Source organism: Rhinolophus ferrumequinum, chromosome 11, assembly GCF_004115265.2.
Source record: "Rhinolophus ferrumequinum isolate MPI-CBG mRhiFer1 chromosome 11, mRhiFer1_v1.p, whole genome shotgun sequence".
In the NCBI taxonomy this organism is placed as follows: domain Eukaryota; kingdom Metazoa; phylum Chordata; class Mammalia; order Chiroptera; family Rhinolophidae; genus Rhinolophus; species Rhinolophus ferrumequinum.
The window spans coordinates 7,556,951-7,576,394 of NC_046294.1; the positions used below are offsets into that span (position 1 = coordinate 7,556,951).

General features: G+C 37.8%; 1 protein-coding gene across 4 annotated transcripts in view; it reads right to left on the reverse strand.

Moving 5' to 3' along the window:
• Positions 1-19,444, reverse strand: part of RTN3 (reticulon 3) — a 52,271-nt gene that overhangs the window by 12,739 nt on the left and 20,088 nt on the right. Inside the window, exon 3 of one of the 4 annotated variants that reach the window (XM_033121602.1) lies at positions 14,527-14,715. The exons of 2 other annotated variants lie outside the window; for them this stretch is intronic. In XM_033121602.1, the coding sequence (XP_032977493.1) occupies positions 14,527-14,715 (189 nt within the window). Of the gene's footprint in view, positions 1-14,526; positions 16,885-19,444 lie in introns of all 4 variants that reach the window. One more of the 4 variants, XM_033121601.1, reaches the window with a different exon arrangement.

Genomic DNA, 19,444 nt, shown 5'->3' on the forward strand with positions numbered 1-19,444 from the left:
TAATAAGGGGAATGGAATGTACAAGAAACCCAGAGCTGACATATTTCATAAAAGAAGGCAAGGATGGATGTTCTCTCACCACTTCTACTGAACGCAGTATTCGAGGTTCTAGCCAGTACAGAAAGTCATAAAGAAAGAAAAGGCATCCAAATTGGAAAGGAAGAAGTAAAGCTGTCATTATTCACAGGTGCCATGATTGCCTACGTAGAAAATCTAATGGAATCTACAAAAAGCTACTAGAATAAGTAAGTTCAGCAAGGTCGCGGGACACAAGGTCAATACACAAAATCAGTTCTACTTCCATATATTAGTATTAACCAATCAGAAACTGAGTAAAAATACCATTTAAAACAGCATGATATGAAATAGTTAGGCATAAATCTGCCAAAGGTGTATAAGACCTGTACACTGAAATCTATAAAACATTGCTGAGAGAAATAAAGACCTAAATTACTAGAAAGCTATGTTTTCATAAAAGACTCAAAATTGCTAAGATGTTAATTGTCCCCAAATTTATCTATAATTCTATGTAATTCCGATCAGAATCCCAGTAGTTTTTTAATAGAAATGAACAAACTGATTCTAAAATTGCTGTGGAAATGCAAAAGACCTACTTTGTATCTCAATACGTTTCAAGTCCTGTGCTGTACTAATTAAGCCTTTCCTTTCCTTTTCTTAGATGCTTTCTCCTTTTCATATCAATGTCTACCTTATCCAGCTTTGGAAACCTGAACAAAGAAGAGGTTGAGAAGAGGCCTGGTTCAGTGTCTGAGGGTCTCTGAGTGAGTCTGTGTCATTAGGTAGAGCCCAGCTAGGCCTGTGCAGGGGTTGGGCACAGTAGTTTCCTGAGTAAGAGCCAACCCGCACCCTCAGGGCAGCACCCCAGTCTATGAAGGAATCAAAGCCCTTCAGGTGAACTTCAGCCTATTTCCGAGACTCTCAGGACAGTCAATAAATAGGTTAGATTCTGAGCCAGCCTGGGAGGAGGGGGTGCACAAAAAGCACGATCAGCTGCCCAGGGAGCCCAGTGATTCCCTGGGACTATCCTGCCCTTTCCCAACAATGAAGTACATCCATAGACCTCCAACTCAGAAACAGCGGCACACTCCCTGTGGAGTGAGTACTTAAGTCTCATGTTAAAAACAAACCAGCCCCTGCCAGTGTCTACATCCTGCAGGATGGGGCGAAGAGCTAGCCTGCCTGGGGGTACACAGTACCCAGCCCTGCAGGGTCCCGGAGATGCCTTTTATTTCTTAGAATCCATTTCAATATATAAAACAGCCTCTTTTTAAAACTTTATGTAGGTAATTATCAGTCATCTCTGTTATCTTATTTTGCTAATGGCAGATAAAGAACCTGACAAAGAATTTCTATATTCACCAAGTGTGTTTATATTTTTTGTAGAAGTATGAGTGATTCCTTCCTTTTATTTTCCATATCTTCTATAATGTGACCATATTACATTTAAAAAACTTTAAAGGATGTCTACCTACCTCTTGCCCATAATAAAGGGTGCCAGCTGCAATAGTACCCTTCTTATACCAAGAGAGGGCACTGACACATGCACTGGTAATCTCTAGGCAAAGGAAACAGATACCGTCCCGGCCCATTCAAGAGAGAATAACAGCAAACTGTGTTGATTCTCTACCCATTTTTTTTTTTTTTTTAAATTACTGAATTTGGGGAAAGCTCTTCATTTGACTCCAACGTCAGCCATTCCCAAAAGTCAATTGTCTTTAGTCTACTTTCCCAAGTATATACCTCAAAGGAAGAAAAGAAGGGTTATTCAAAATGCTTATTCTGTAAAGAAATAACCGTGAAAGAAAATTTCAAGGTTTAATAGATAATTAGCTTTAACTTCACTTTTTTTTTTTTTTAAGGCGGCGCAGCTCTCAGTGGCCCATGCGGGGATCAAACCGGCAACCTTGATGCTATCAGCACCACGTGCTGACCAACTGAGCCAACCAGCCACCCTTTAACTTCATTTTTAAGAATAAATCTCCAACTCAAGGATCCATACAACATGTTCTGGCTTCTGTGCGCTAGTTTTTCAAAATTTGTAAATATACTCATATGCTGCATCTCTAAGAAAGTTTAAATGTGGCTGAAATAACTAAAAAAAGAGCGAGGCTTTATGATCACAAAAGAGAAATTGTTCATTAATAAAAGGGAAATAAATGCAGTTTTTATATGTACAATTATTTATGTAAAAAAGATATGTAGACATTTCCACACTTTTTACATAAATAGTTCATAAGAAATGAAGCCACTTTTTAAAAAAATTTTACTGGGGAATGTTGGGGAACAGTGTGTTTCTCCAGGGCCCATCAGCTCCAAGTCGTTGTCCTTCAATCTAGTTGCGGAGGGCGCAGCTCACTGGCCCATGTGGGAATCAAACTTGCAACCCTGTTGTTCAGAGCTCGCACTCTAACCAACTGAGCCATCTGGCCACCCCTGAAGCCCCTGTTTGAGTTGCAATGACATTGGATAATATGTTTATAAACTCAGATGCAAATTTTGTGGCTGCCAAACTGGGTTAATAGCCGGCTCTGCTACAGATTTACCCTTAACCAAAGACATTCCCATCAAAATTGCACAGACAGGTCAGAATGGCACTGACAGAATACAAAACTGTCACTATCACAGACACGCATCCTTTCGGCCCCGGATGCACCTGGCAGCAGGCCAAAGTAGTCTGTAGGAGCCCCTTTCGAACCAGCATTCCTCTCATACTGTCAGGAAAAAAGTTTTTCATTCACTGAAATAACCTAACATCCCCTTTGCCCTCAATTTCAGATTTATAAAGTACAGAAAACAAAATGGCACTGACTACTCCTCCCCAACATAACAGCTAGGTGGGCGTGCAAATGTGAACTTTTGAACTCAGTTACCTAAAGAATATAATTAAAGATAACAAATGCAGTGCTGACTCATGATGGAATGGATAAAGGCACAAAACTCTGGCTTAAATTTCCTATCCTTTTTTTCCTTTTAAATCTAGCTGGTTCTTTGCACATGTTGGACAACTACTAAATTCTCTAAGAAAGTCTAGACTTAAGTCTGCAGAAGACATTAGATCCAATGTAAAATTAAAACACTAGTTATTTGCTAATAATTGTGAAAGCCCAATCAGGATTTAAGTGATTTTATGCGTTTTGCACACATCTTTGTCTCATTCAACCTTCCACACTAGTTAGGTTATGGCAACACATTTTTAAAAAAAATTTTTTTTTTAAGTTTATTGGGGTGACAATTGTTACTAAAATCACATAGATTTCAGGTGTACAATTCTGTATTACATCATCTATAAATCCCATTGTGTGTTCACCACCCAGAGTCAGTTCTTCCATCAGGCAACATGACATTTCTTCCCATGGTTATGATACTCTAGGACTTGCATGCTTCTTCGATGTCTGTTCAATAATATAGGTAAGTGACATAGTTTCAGACTATAACCATATGTGACATCAAATTCTTCTTAAAAAGCTGACAGTGTCTAAAATCTTTACGAGTAATAAAAGAAACTTTAAATAAAGTCTTAGGTAATATACATACCCTTGACTTTTGAGATCTTATCCTCTCCACTCCCCCTAGGAGCTCTACAGAGTGTTTCCCCCATGGAAACAATGGGAACTGATTAGTAACTGGGACAGTTTTTCTCCCCCTCTGCTTTATTTCCCCCTAATATTTCATTTCCCCCCAACATACAGCAAAGTGGAAAAGAGGTTAGGGTGAACACCCATATAATCTAGATTTTTACCATTAATGTCTTATTTTTCTTGTGGTAAAATATATGTAACATAAAATTTACCATTTTAACCATTCTTACGAATACAGTTCAGTGACGTTATTAAGTACATTCACACTGTTGTGCAACCATCACCACTATCCATTAATGTTTTGCTATACTTAATTATAATCTGTCTGTCTTATCTGTCCATTAGTCCATTTTAATTTTTTAATGTATTTCAAAGTAAATTACAAATATCAGGAGATCTACTTCAGCTTGCATGTCATTAACTGAAGTTCAGTATTGTTTTTCTCTTGATGTAAAATTTACATACAATGAAATACATTCACTGAGTTTGGACACACGCATACACCTATGTAACCCTATCAAGCTAGAGAACAGAACCATCACCCCCAAAAGTTTCACGTTCCTTCCCAGTCAACACTCCAACAAGCAACCACTGCTCTGATTCTTTTCTCTACATAGAAGTTTGCTTGTTCTAGAATTTCACTTAAATGGAAATCATGCAGTATAATTATTTTTGTACTGCTTCTTTCACTTGGCATAATTTCTGAGAGTCATCCATATTTTTGCAAAAATGATATTTTTCAAAAGATAACTAGCTATACCACAGGTTATCTATTCCTTTATGGGTGGAACTGGCTGTTTCCAGCTTTGAATTACTTACTGGTAAATAAAACTGCTACGAACATATGTAAGTCTTTGAATGAACGTTTTCATTTCTCAGCAGTGGAGTTGCTAAGTCATGTTTAGTTCTCTAAGAAACCAACCAACTGTTCTCCAAAGTATTTGTACTATTTTATTTTACATTCTTACCAATAGTTTAAGAGAGTTTCAGTTGTTCCATAACCTCACCAACATTAGGTGTAATCTTTAATTTTAGCCATTCCAGTGGATGTGAAGTGATATTTTGCCTTTAAAATGTGAAGACTCGTGGTGTTGAACACATTTTCATTGGATCACTGGTCATTCGTGTATCTTCTTTTTGTGAAGTGTCAGAATCTTTTCTGCCCAACTTTTTATTGTTTCTGTCCTTTTACTGTTGAAATGTAGTAGTTTTTAATATTTCCTGGATACTAGCCCTTCACCAAATACATGTTTTGTAAACATTTTCTCCCAATCAAGGGCTTGCCTATTTAGTGGCCTTTTAATGAGCAAGTTGTAATTTTGATGAAGTCTATTAATTTTTAATTTTGTGGCTGGTGCATTCTGTGACCTAAGAAATCTTTGCCCCAAGTCATGAAGATGTTTTCCTATGCTTCCTTCTAAAAGTTTTATGGTTTTAGATCTATTTTAATTTTTGCATATCATGTGAAGTAGGGAGTATGGTAGGCATTATGCTAAGGTGGCCCCCAAACTCTTGCCCTTTGGTGTACATGTCCTGCACGATACTTCCTCCTGCCCCAAATGTGAGCAGGACCTGTGCCTATGATGGGATAGTCACTCTGGTGTTGACATTGCAATGACAGAAGATCCCGTAGCAGACTAAAGACATTCTCCTGATAGCTTTGAAGAAGTAAGCTACCATACTATGAGGACAGCCACAAGGCTAGGATCTGAACGCAGCCTCTAGGAGCTGAGAGTGACCCCCGGCCCCATAGCCAGCAAGCGAGAAAACGGGGATCTGGTCCTAAAACCTTCAGGAACTGAATTCTGCCAACAATCTGTGAGCTTTGGAAGGGAATCCTGAGCCTCAAACGAGATCACAACCCTGGTTCATGCCTGGCGAGATACTGAGCAGAGGATCCAGCTAACCCATGCCCAGATGCCTGATCCATGAAAAATGGGAGGTAATAAAGTTGTATTGTTTTCAGTTGCTCAATTTGTGGTAGTTTGTTATTTCTGGATTCTCTTTCATCTACTCGTGTTTGTTGACTCTTGCAAATGCTACACTGTCTTTATTACTGTCTTGAAGTAAGTATTCCAAGACCTCCAATTTTGTTCTTTTTCAATGTGCTTTGTATTTGCTAGGTCCTGAGTATTTCCAGGATGAGCCTGTCCCTTTCTATAGAAAAACTCTTCTGGGACTTTGAACTGTGTTGAATCCATTGATGAATCTGTGTAGGACCGACATTGTAAATGGCGAGGCTCCCTTCCCACAACCACAGCACAGCTCTCCTCTTACACGGTGCTTAGCGTCTCTCTTGCCATTTTGTAGTTTTCAGTATAGAGGTCTTGCACATTTTTTTGGTTACAGTTATTCCTATTTTATGCTTTTGATGCTATTGTGAATGAAACCTTTTAAAAATTTCATGTTCTGATTATTTGCTGCTGGTATATACAAACAAACAGAGTTTTGTGTAACCCTGCTAAGTTCACTGATTAGTCCTAGTAGTTGCTTTGTAGATTCCTTAGGATTTTCTATGTGAACAATCATGTCATCTGCTAATTAATAAGACAGTTGAACAACTTCTTTTCCAGTCTTCATCCCTTTTATTTCTATTGCTTGTTGTAATCCAGCAGGTAGGTCCTCCAGTATGATGCTGAATGCAAATGGCAAGAGTGAGCGTCCTTGTCTTAACCAATCTTAGGGGAAAGTGTTCAGTATTTCGGCATTAAGTATGTCAGCTGTATTTTGCAACAGATGCCGCTTGTTAGATTGAGGAGATTCTCTTCTATTCCTAGTTTGCTGAAGATCCAGAAAAAGATGTCGGGCTTTTTCAAATGCCTTTTCTGTATCGATTGAAATAATCACATACGTTTCCTCTTATTAAGTTAATGTGGTGAATTATGTTGAATTTCCAATCTTAAAACAAGCTTGTATTCCTGGAAAAAACCCCACCCATTTACCCATGATGCATTAACCTTTTGATATTGTTGAATTTCATTTGCTAATATTTTGTGAAGAATTTCTCATCTTATTGTGTTCAGGAGGGATATTAGTCTATAATTTATTTTGTAATGTTTGTCCAGTTCGGGTGTTAATAAATACTAGTCTATGAGTGGGAACGTCTTCTTTCCATTTTTCCTTAAATACCTGAAAGAATCCCCCAGTAAAACCTCTGGGCCTGGACATTTCTTGGTGAGATTTTTAATAATAAATTTAATAGAAATTATGTTAGCTTTGGTAACTTGTATTTTTCAAAAAATTGTCCATTTCATCTAAGTTGATCAATTTGTTTACCAACAATAAAGTATTTACAATAAATTGTTTATTTACAATAAAGTAATTCATAATATTCTATTATCCTTTTACTATCTGTAGGATCTGAAGTGATAACTCCTTTTTCATGCTTGATATTGGTCATCTATGTTCTCTTTTCCTTAATTAGCCAAGAAATCAATTTTGGTGATCTTTTCCAAAAACTAAATCTTGGCATTGTTAATTTTGTTTTTTATTCCATTGATTTCTGCTCTTACCTTTATAATTTCTTTCCTTTTACTTACTTTGGGTTTACTTTGCTCTTCTTTTCTAGCTTCTTAAGTCAAAACCTTAGATCACTGAATTTAGATATTTTTCTTTTCTAACATAAGCATTTAAAGCTAGAAGTTTCCCTTTCAACACTGTGTTCCACAAGTTTAGTACATATATTTTCATTGTCATTCAGTTTAAAACATTAACATTTTTTTCTTGTGACTTTGTTAATCTATCAATTACGTAAAAATGTATTTAATTTCATTATGGTCTTAGAACATATTTTGTATTACTTTAATCCTTTAAATTTACTGAGTTGTTTTATGGCCCAGCATATTCTCTACTGGTGAATATACGTATACCTTGTACACTTGGAAAAGAATGAGCATTCTGCCATGGTAGCATATAGTGTTCTATAAATATCATCTAGGTCAAAGTGGTTGCTTGTGCTGTTCAAATCTGTGTGTGTGTGTGTGTGTGTGTATCAATTGCTGAGAAAGAGGTACTAAAACCTCCGATTATGATTATAGACTAGCCTATTTTCCCCTTTAAGTCTGTCAATTTTTTCTTTGTATATTTTGGACCTGTTATTAGGTACATACACATTTATGACTATCAAGACTTCCTGGTATCTTTTATCATGACATCTCACTTTTTATTTCTGGTAATACCCTTTGTTTTCTTATGCTTACTTTTGCATGGCATACATTTATATAGTTTTTGGTATAACCTTTTTCATCCATTTACTTTCAACTTACCCATGTCTTTATATTTAAAGTGCATCTTTTATAGTCAGCATATAGCTAGGTCTTGCTTTTTTTTTTTTAAGATTTTATTGGGGAAGGGGAACAGGACTTTATTGGGGAACAGTGTGTACTTCCAGGACTTTTTTCTAAGTCAAGTTGTTGTCCTTTTCAATCTTAGTTGTGGAGGGTGCCGTTCAGCTTCAAGTTGTTGTCCTTTCAGTCTTAGTTGTGGAGGGTGTTGTTCAGCTTCAAGTTGTCCTTTCAATCTTAGTTGTGGAGGGCGCAGCTCAGCTCCAGGTCCAGTTGCCGTTGCTAGTTGTAGGGGGTGCTGCCTACCATCCCTTGCAGGACTCGAGGAATCGAACTGGCAACCTTTGGAATAAGGAGCACGGAGCTCCAACCGCCTGAGCCACCGGGCCGGCCCAGGTCTTGCATTTTTATGCAGTCTGCCATTCTACTCATCTTTTAGTTCACTAACATATTGATATGTTTGTACTGTCTCCCATTTTATTCCCATGTTTCCTGTCTTTTGTTCTCCATTCTTCCTTTTTTGCCTTCTTTCTGATTATCTGAAGATTTTAATTTATCTATTGACTTTTCAGTATTATTTTAGTGGTTGTTTCCGGAAATACAATATGCATCAATTTTCAGTTTACTTAAAATATCGTACCACCTCATAAAAAATGCAGAAACCCTTGCTATAGTATAGGTCCACATATTCTTGACTTTTCTTTTTTTAAATTTTAACTGGAGAATTTTGGGGAACAGTGTGTTTTTCCAAGACCCATCAGTCAAGAGGTTGTTTTCAATCTAGTTGTGGAGGGCGCAGCTCTCTGGCCCATGTGAGAATCCAACCGGCGACGCTGGTGTTATGAGCACTGCGCTCTAACCAACTGAGCCAACCAGCCGCCCCTCTTGACTTTTCTGTTATATGAAATAAACATTATAATCTCATACGTTATAATTTCTGCTTTAAACAGTCTATATATTTTAAAGAAGAGTAAAAAATGTCTTTTATATATTCCCAGATATTTATCATTTCCAGTGCTCTTCATTCCTTCCAGAAAGTCTGAGTTTCTATCTGTTATCAATTCCTTTTAATCTGAACAACTTCCTTTAGTGTTTCGTGTAGTGCACGTCTTCTGGTAACAAATTCTCTTAGTTTCCCATTATCTAAAAATGTCTTTATTTTGCATTCATAATGGATATTTTTGCTGAATAGAGAACTCTGAATTGACATTTACCCCCCTGTTCAGCACTTCAAAAGATGCTATATTTCACTGTCTCCTGGCATCTGTGGTTTCTGGTAAGAAGTTCTAATTTTAATTGTCATTCCCTTGTATGTGTCATTTTCCTCTAGCTTTCAAGAATTTTCTCCTTATCTTTAGTTTCAACAATTTGGTTATAATATTCTGTGCCAGAAAGGGTTACTTAGCAGGCCTGAGATGCTCAAACCCTGCACCTGCCAAAGAAAGGGCTGTCTTCAGGACTGCCCCTTGGATGTCTGCTGGGAGATGACCTCTGAGCCCTTGGGTCATGCTGTATTAGTGTGGCCAGGTAAGTTTATCCTAACAATATGATTTATTGCAAACACCTGTTTTTGCTCTGGGGGGATGAGGTCTGAGTAGCTGAGGTCAGTCACATGGGTACTTGCATGTCATCCTGGACACCAAGAATTGAGTGAGATTCCCTAGTTGGCAACACGTTGTACATGCTGTCACGTATCACTGATGGGAGAATTAAGGACATCCCTGTGTGATTCCAATGGACACCTGAAAGCTTGTACCTGGTCTTTCCTGGACTTTATCCCATGTGTCTTTTTCCTTTGCCAGTTCTAATCTGTGTCTTTTTGCTATAATAAATTGTTCACTGAGAGTATAACAACTGCTGAATCCTGAGCCCTAGCAAATCACTGAGCTAGAGGGTGGTCTTGAGGACCCCTGACACAAATACCAAGATATGGTTTTCTTTGTCCTTATCCTAATAGGTGCTTGCTAAGCTTCTTTAATCAGTAAATGTCTTTTTCAGAAAACTTGAGCAATGTTTTGTCATTTTATCTTCAAATATGTTCCTTTCCAGTCTCTCACTTTCCTCTCCTCTGAAACTCCGATTATATGAATTAGATCTTGTAATATTGTCCCAAATGTCCCTGAGGCTTGGTAATACTTTCTGTTCTTCGGGTTGGATAGTTTTGGTTCATCTAGCATCAAGTTCACTGACTCTTTTCTCTCTCATCTCCATTTTGCTGTTAAGACAGACCACTTGAATTTTAATTTCTGCTGCTGTATTTTACAGTTCTAAGAATGTCCACTTGGCTTTTTGTTTCTATTTCTCAATTGAGATTCCCTTTCTTTTCATTCAATGCAAGCATATTTTCCTTTACTTCATTCAGGAGTTATATATTATATTGGATAGCCTTTGGACTCTGTTGTATTCCTCTGGAGAGCACTGGTATTTGTTTTAGTACGCAGTTAAACTTGGCGGGACCCAATCTGCAAACTCTTGTCTCCTGGGCAACACCTCAAACCTTAACATTCAGTTTTTATCTGTAGCTGGGCTGCTGTCATCCTCCATGCACATGTGTGGTTCAGGTATTAAACAGTGGCTTATGCAAAGTTTATACACAAAATTTGGGGCTCGCATTCTCTGGGTCTCTCCTTTCCAGGATTCTTTCTCCCCTCACTTTCTGGTGGTTGAATGGTTGTGGCTGATTCGAATTGTGTCCTCTGGTAAATTTTCTACGAGAGTTTTAGCCAACCTGCCACGTATCAACTTCAGCCTGTCCTCTGGCTAAAAGTGGTAAAAATAGAAAGCTAAGTCCATGCTGTTCTCTTCTTAAAAGTGTCAGCCCCTTTTCAGAATCTGCCTGCATTTGTTCATTTTCCAGTGCCTTCGGGTCTTTTGTTTTCTTCCAGTTTTATCCAGAGTATATAGTTATATGCAGAAAGGTCAGGTTGAATAAAAGACTACTTGGCCATACTTCAACAAAAACCATTGTGACCTTGTTGTTAAAAATTTACTTCAGATTCACTGTTTGCAGGTATATAGATTCACTTCTAATGGTATCATAATAGGGATATTCTGACTACCTTGTTTTCTAACATTTTCCCCCTACTTTAAACACTCATCATATAGCAAAAACTCTGCTAGGTGTTCCATAATGCAGTTTTTATTAATGAATTATGAATATTTTCACATAGCAGCAGAAATCCAACTCTGACAGCAAATTGACAGCAACTAGAAAAATAATGCACATACCTACAAGTGAAATGAATAAGCAGCGGCACTAACCCTAGAGAAATAGGTACATGTGTAAAAACAAACGAGTAAAGGATATTAATTTCAACACCGTCTATAGTAATAAAAAATGGAAAATAACCCAAATCCTAAATGAAAGGGAAATAACATAAAATGGAGTACTACATAGATGTTAGAACGAATAGATTATATATATATTTCAATATGGAGTTTAAAAACCTAATGTTGAATGATACGAGTTGCATAACAAAGATAACAAAGGTTTAAAAACAGAAACCACCACCACACACACACACATTTAAAATAAACTGAAAAGGTCCATGATGGTGGTTACCTCTGGGGAAGGGGAGAAAAGAATGGGCAGGTGGTAATCAAAGAGTTCTTTAGTTTGGAAGCAAATAGAACCACCAACGTTAGCAAATAGAAATTAATTCTCCATATAGAAATATGAGTGTATGTCCTTTTGTACTTTTCTATATTTTTCCATTTCTTAAAGAAAAAAACCTATAATAAGTTCAATGGCTGCATAATATTCAATTGCATAGCTATGTCATAACACACTCAACCAATCTCTAATTGTTAAGACACTGCTACATCTGCCACCATCATAAGCAGCTCTATAAAGAACATCTTTGTAGTTGCTTTTGTACTCACATACACGTTTTTCTTAGAACAAATTCCTAGAAACAAAATTACCAGGTCAGTTCTAGGTCTTTGTTACATACTGCCAAGCAGCCTTCCAGAAAAGTTATAACAACTTACATACCTATCATCAAACTATATACCTGCTTATTTCCTTGAATTCTCGCCAATGTGGATACTAAAATTAAAACACTGTCTTCACCCAAGTAGGTGTGTGAGTCAGGGATCTAATTTTTTTCCCCAAATGATTAGTTAAACCTCGGATCACACCATAATTACTGAACAACTGAAATATAATCATAAAGGGAATGAAACTGAGGCTTTATTAGTTAGTTGTATACATTATGCCATAAAACAAAAGAAAAATATCATTTTTAAAAATTCCTTCTTTTGCTCATTTCCCCCAACTTTAGGCTGAACATAATTACAGAACTGGTTTTATTTTAGAAAGGAAAACTATTCAGAACTGGAGACTGGTGTATTTTACTGAAGTAGTTTATATTTTAAAAGATTTATTCATAAAGCAAGACAATTTGAAAGGTTTTCAATTTTGTAACCTGCAAAGAAAGACCTGTCAGCTTCTTGATCTAATTATACTGGTTTTCTTTATTATCATCTAAACATATCTACTATTAATCACAGAATCTGGTCAGTGACAAATACCTTAAACTTCCACAGCCCTTTTCGTCTCTCACACTAGATTAAATAAGTCAGTTGAGAATTACTAATAATTAGTATTTACACAGAACTTTATTTACTACAACAGTATAAAGCAGGGCAAAACAATTACCACCCTATTAGCAAAGGAAGATGCTGAACCAGTTAGGTCAGTTGTCTAAGGTCACACTGAAGCAGGAACTTGCCAGAATTAGACACTACAGCTCTTGTAGCCTAATTCCTATATGCCTCACCACGCAAAAGAACAACTGTAAGAATTCTAACTACTCACCAAGAAACCTGTAACATACCAGAGTCAGAGAATCATATTGAAATGATACTGACCGTCTACTTCAACATCCTCACTTTACAGATAAGGAAACTGAGGCCCCAAAGGTGATGTAACTTGACTGTTCAAGGTCACACTTCTGTACACAGTAAAGCAACAAGGAGAAATCAGCACTCCCAAATCCAAGTTCAACAATCTTCTATGACTAGAGAATTAACAGCTATCCTTTACTGCCAGTCCAAATTTTTGAGTTTATAAAAAAGCCTCGATGTTTTCACTAATAATTATTAACAACTCATTCACTTAATTAACAATTCATTAATTAACAAATAGTTATCCAGTACCTCCTGTAAGTTAGGTCCTGTACTTGGTGCTAAGTGAATATTTACTACGTGCTAGGAACTGCATTACTTGCATTTTCACATTTAATCCTTACAATGTTATTATAAGGTAAGCACAATTATTATCTCGATTTTAAGGATTAAAATTTAGGAAGATTAAGTAATCTGCCCATGGTCTTCAGAAAGGAACTACCTTTATAAAAGGGAAATGGTGTCTTTCGGCCGCAGGCGCCAATGAAGAGCAGCGGCCACGGCTCTGTGGCACCCAGTGGCCGTGGGCCTCAACAAGGGCCACTCGGTAACCAAGAATGCCAGGAAGTGGAGGCCCAGCCGCTGGCGTGGGCACCTCACCAAGCACACCAAGTTAGTGTGGGCAAGATCCCAGACGTGTGCGAGTCGCTCTGTGCGAGCGTCACCCCCAGGAGGCGCTGAGCAGTGTTCCGGTTGCAAACAGAGGAAACCACCGGCTGCTAAGGATGGAGCCCCCGACCCCCCTACTGTGTACATAAACAAAACCTTACAGAAAAACAGGGTAAGTGGTATAATCACACTTGTAAAATAATCCTAACAAAAACCATTTTGTTTTAATTATAATTCCCTGTATGATTTCATTTGAAAAAAGGATTTATTGTCAAAAACGTTTGGAAAAGCATAAATCCCCACATAGCACCTACGCTAACCATATAGTACAGAATTTGGTATCAGATTAGAGGTTGAGGGTCCCTGTTGGAGAGCCTTAAATATCCTTTTTTTCTTACACTTTCCAAGACCCCAGAACAGACAGCATTTGAGGCAATTAAACCAGGCCAATTGCTAGGAAAGTAATCATTCAAATAAACAGAAGATATGGGGAAGGGCTTCTAGTACCGTATAGTGAGTTTGGCCTGAAGAATATAAAACAAGGTCCAATGTAGAAGAATGAATGAGTTCTCTTAAGTAGTACTCACAAAATAGTACTACAATACAGGTTACCTACTTTCAGAGCATAAAATCTCCACGGTATAAGATCAAATTAATTAAAAGTTTAATTTACTGTCTATCCCAGCAGGAATTCCTTTATCTTTGATTGTCAAATAGATTTTATACGGTCCACAGCAAAAACCCCAAGTGCTAAGCATTGCTACTAGTATGGAGATTTACAAATAAACTTTGTAAATAATTAAGAACCTAATGATATTCTTAAAAAGTAGTGATCGCCCTACGGCCAACCTACAAGGAAAGGAGAACCTTGAAAAAAACTGGAGCATAAAAACATTTTTTAGAAGAATATTAATTTTAGCAAATGGTCTACTGCTTTGGGAAATACTTAAGAAAAGCAAATCAAGCAACCATTAAAAAGAAATCTACCATTTCCCCAGTATACAATGTGTTTTTATCCTAGCCATAATTTTGGTACTATAAATCGGAGATTAAAAAAATGGCACTCTGATAAGTAATCAGTCACAGCAGAATGAACCACATGCAGTATTTCTAACGTAAAACATTACCTGAGAAGTCTGTCAGAAGTCTTGCGAGGACATGCTTGTTTACCAGGTCAGTCTTGCTAAGGCTGGAAATAACATCTATGCTAGCAGTTTCTTTGATAATGGTGGGCTTTTTGGAAACCCCAAGATCAGATCCAGTTTTGACATCTGTGTGTTCTAGGACATCGTAAGATCTCTGTGGCCAAGAAGATTCTGGAACAAATGTGAAAGTCTGCTTGAGTATTTCTTCAGGAGATTCTACTTTATCCTGTGCAGAAGCTGACTTGTCAACCTGTCTTTCACTCAATTCCTTAAGGGCTCTGATTGTGAGCTGTTCCTGTTCTAAGTAGAAAGATGCGCTTGGAGCACCTTGGGTGGAGAAAACATCCACAAGCTCACTTCCCTTTGTTTCTTGGCTTTGTTCAGAGTATTTGCTTTTTATGTCTTTAATTTCAGAATCACCGGACTCACTTTCATGCAAGAAATTTACAGGAAGAATAGTTTTATTGAAGTCCATAGTTTTCTCTGATGTTGCTTCAAAGGCCTTTCTTTCATCTTTATCTACTATTCTTTTCTTCCTGGTTTCTGGAAAGGCTGCTATCAGGTCCTCTGGGGACGAATCATCTATATCTTTAACACATCTTTCATGTAATGACTCCAAACAGGAAGAGGTTGTCGCATTTAACGAAAATTCTGTCTCATTAAAAACATTTGAAGATGCTGCTGAAGGAAGTGTTGGGTTCTCAGTTCTAACAGGCTCTTCAGGAGCAATTTCACTCATACTCTTGGAGTGCTTCACATCTTCTGACATGACATTCTTATTGGGTACTTGGGAACATGCCGCCTCACGAGCTGGACTCCTTTCAAGGATATCAGGCTGAACTTGGGGCTCAGAGTCACTGATAGACACGTCGAAGTTTTCAAGTGTTTTGTTTTCCCTATTACAAATGAGAATCTCTTTGATTTCTCTTTCATCTGTTTTTACCACAGCACTTGGAATGGAAACAGGATTTTCAGCCTTAATTTTGTGACTTTCAAATGAAACATCGGCTGTGATGTCCTCTATGACTGTGTCATCAGACTCACCAGAACTATCAGCCTCTGTTACTTCTCCCAACACGGAGCTCTGCCAGTTCATTTCATCTTCCAGGTGGTCTTCAGGTAAAACCACTTTCACTGTGTCTGTTCCAGAACCCAGAGAGACACATTTCTTAAACAGAGATCCAGGTAACACTGACAGTGTGTCATCTTGTTTCTGCACGTTGCCTTGGACACTTTTGCGCTTGATGTCCTTTGTGGAATTCAGACAGCCTGGTACAGGTTTTTCAACGACAGCATTTTCTTGTGGGAGAGATGCTTCTGCCCAATCACCTGTTGATTTAGTGATGGGAGCTTTCCCATTAATAGAACATACAGGAATTTTCTGGTGAGCGTTTGTTTTAAGATTTACAACTGGAATTTCTGAATTATATTCACTCATGTCAAGTCTTGTACTTTTCGGGATGTAGTCAGATTTCTCGCTCTGCTGTTTCACTTGGGGAATCAAATCCCATGTCAGTATTTCATTAGTAAAGTTATGCATATCATTCACACATCTAGACACCTCTTCCAATGCTGCGGTGGTGTGTGAAAACTGCCTAGTGAGCAGTGCAGAGGTTGGGTAATGCCCTGCTTCTTTATTTCTCAGTGGAAATACTTTGTCATTAGACTCCGAAATGTCTGCAGCTGATTCCCTATCAGTGGGCACTGCCCAGCTACCAAAATCCTTTGTGCTCTCCCTATATGCATCTTTAAACTCTTTGTCAAATGCTGCTCTGTCAATTATTACTTCAAATGGTGATTCAGGAGAATCTTTTTCAGTAACACTGCCTGCTGACACCCTGGATGGGGCCAAGGAGTACGCACAAATGCCTTCCACCCGAGACTGCTCAGTGGGTGGCTTCTGGGCTGTGAGCAAAGTGAACTTGTCATCAGCGTCCAACGCAACTTGATCGTCCCTACCTGGTACCTCATTCGGGTTCTCGGACTCTTGGTCTTCATTTATTTGCTGTCCCATTTGACCAACTTCCTTTGAAAGCAAAGCAGGATGATTTGGGAAACTGGCTGGAATGGAAGGACGGTTATAGCGACCTCCTTCTGCAACAGAAATTGGGGGGTCGGCTGTGTCTTTACTGGTCTGCTGAGGCTGTTCCATATTTTTCACACCTACAAGAGCCGAGCAGTCTTTTCCTTCTTTGGCTAAAATAGGCTGGCTGCCTAACACTTCATTTTTTTCTCCACGTAGTATTGTAAGGTCAGTGTTATGTATTTCAGAAGATGCAAAAAGGGAGGAAGTCATAATTTCTGAAGGTGGCTCATCAGAGCAAAGAGAGCTCAATCCCTCTATGGTCAGAATTTGAAAGATAAAAATTGTTTACCAGGTACAAGTACACATTAGCTAGTCAGGCCAAGCAGCATGCTTTTTATTTTTAAAAGTACATACATATATACACACAGGATGTATGTATATACACACACATATAAATATGTAACAAAATGATGTCAACAGTTGTCCGGTACGACATGCATAAAATTGTCAATGGTGAAACAGAAAAGCCACATCATGCTACAAATTGCAAGTAACAAAAAACTTTCATGATAAATACTTTTTAGTCTACTTTTTCCATTGTAAAAGTAAAGCATAAAGAAGGGTAATGAGACAGGAAAATCGGGGGAAGTTTTTGTCCTTTGTTTTTTGGTAGAACTACTCAAAACAACTTGATATTATGAAGTTCTGACACGCTCTCATCTGTAAGCTGAATATTTCTGAACACACCACTTCTGTAACTCCACTACTACAGTTTGACAATCTAAGGAAAAACAGTGACCAGAATTCCTTTCGATTTTCAGGAGCGACAACAAGCCTAAAGATCAGACTAGAATTATTCTCTTTTATCCGCAGGCAAGATTGGTCCCAGGTACAGATGGCCTCCATGTTTTAAACTAAAGGCCTGGCTCCAAAATCTCTTGCAGCAACTAGCCAATATAACAAAATCTGAACTCTGTATTTTCTTTGGTTAAGAAGAGTTAACTCCAGAAATCCTTTTAAAACAGAAAATATCCTTTTAAAAAATACACATGAATTAAACCTTATCAGTTATTAATACCACAGTAGCCATCGATTTACCACACTGTTTTCCAACTTCCTGATCTATCAAGTTTTTGCTGGAGAAAAAGATCAAAACAACTGTTCCAAGGGCAGGCGCTACCGTAGCGCTGTCTTTCTTGCATTGTTGCATGTATCTGGAGTTGGAACAACGTAGGTCTTAAATCATTTCAGATGAATGAATCAAGGATTCAGCTTGGCAGGTGAGACCTAAGTGGGCTCAGCACAGCTAGGGCTTGAACCTGAATGAGCGACTGGCAGGATGTGAAAGACAAAAACCTTGGGGTTACCCTTATGCAGCTCTGTTCTTTTTCATGTGAGAAGCTGAATAATAATTAGACAAAAGCAAAATTATGACTTTATTCAAAATCATTTTGTAAAGATGAATAGAAGAATAAGAATCTCTTACTGCAATGAATAAAATTCCACCATTATAAAAATGTTTCCAAATGCCAGAAAAACGTTCCTCTACTTAAACACAACACTGCAATTGGATGTCATAGGATCGGACCTTTAGAATAGTGTAACTGTGATCTGGGTATGGGGTGGGGGAAGTCTTTGTAAACTGAGGGGAAAACGTTTGGTGGTACAAACAGCACTCGTGGGACAGAAAATATTTGAAGTAAGCTGTAATTCATATTTAGTTGTAATGTAGTAAACACGGTCACATCTATCATATAGTATGGATACTCAGCAAGACTGGATTAAGGATATACTATAAGTGAAGCTCAATATTGTAGGTTAAAAGGCTCAAAAACCTGAAAGAAGTGTAGGCTACACTTAAATTAGAAATATTCCACAATCTGAGCTACCGTATTTTACTGTGTATAATGCCCAGTTTTGACCCAAATTTGTGAGGGGAAAATAAGGGTGCGCACTATACATGGGTAGTACTAATTCCGTATCTGTATAAATGTTTTTAATATTTTTATTTATGCTTATGAAATTAAAAGTGTAACTCTAGAAATCAATGACGATATCCGTATGAAAAATAATACCCTGGAATACAATCATCAGTTTTGTTGAACTTGCGACGAACTTGCAACGAGGAAGAGTTCTTGGCCTTCTCTAGTGCATAAATGTCGTAAATTTCTTACCGGTATATAGTTTTTTGTACCTTATCTATTCTTGTGTTTTGTGATTATTTGCTACATAAAATTTCTTGTACCATGTTTTAAAAAATGCCAAAATTCCTTTATAATACAGAAAACAAGTACCTAAATGTAAACAAATAAAAATTTTATTAAAAAATTAAAATGAAAGATTTTTTCCCCCTGAAAGTCTGGGCCGAAAATGTGGGTATGCATTATACACAGCAAAATACAGTATGTATTGTTACTGAACTTACTGGTTACTGTTTCTACCAGGAAGCATTCAATGGACTAAATCTGGATTAAGGCAAAACTGTCTGGGAACCCCTCCCTTCAAACAGGAATGGAATTCTGAGGTAAGCAGAACTGATTCCACCCCACAACGAATGCTCAGAGACTGAGATTTCAAATGATTCATACCTGTCATTTTACAGGCCAAAGTGGGCAAAATGAATTAGTAATAGTTCAACAAGTATTTATTGAGTGCCTCACATGTGCCAGAAATTGTTTTAGAAACCAGTTCAAAGCAGTGAACAAAACAGAAGATATCCTTGCCTTTGGAGCTTACAATAAGAGTGGGAGACAGACAATACGCAAAATCAGAAAGTAAAATGAGGAAGATGTGGTTGTGGGCTTGAATAAATGAAAAGGGAAGCAGCCAACACTGAATGCTCATCAGAGAATACACGCATTACTGGGGGGGGAT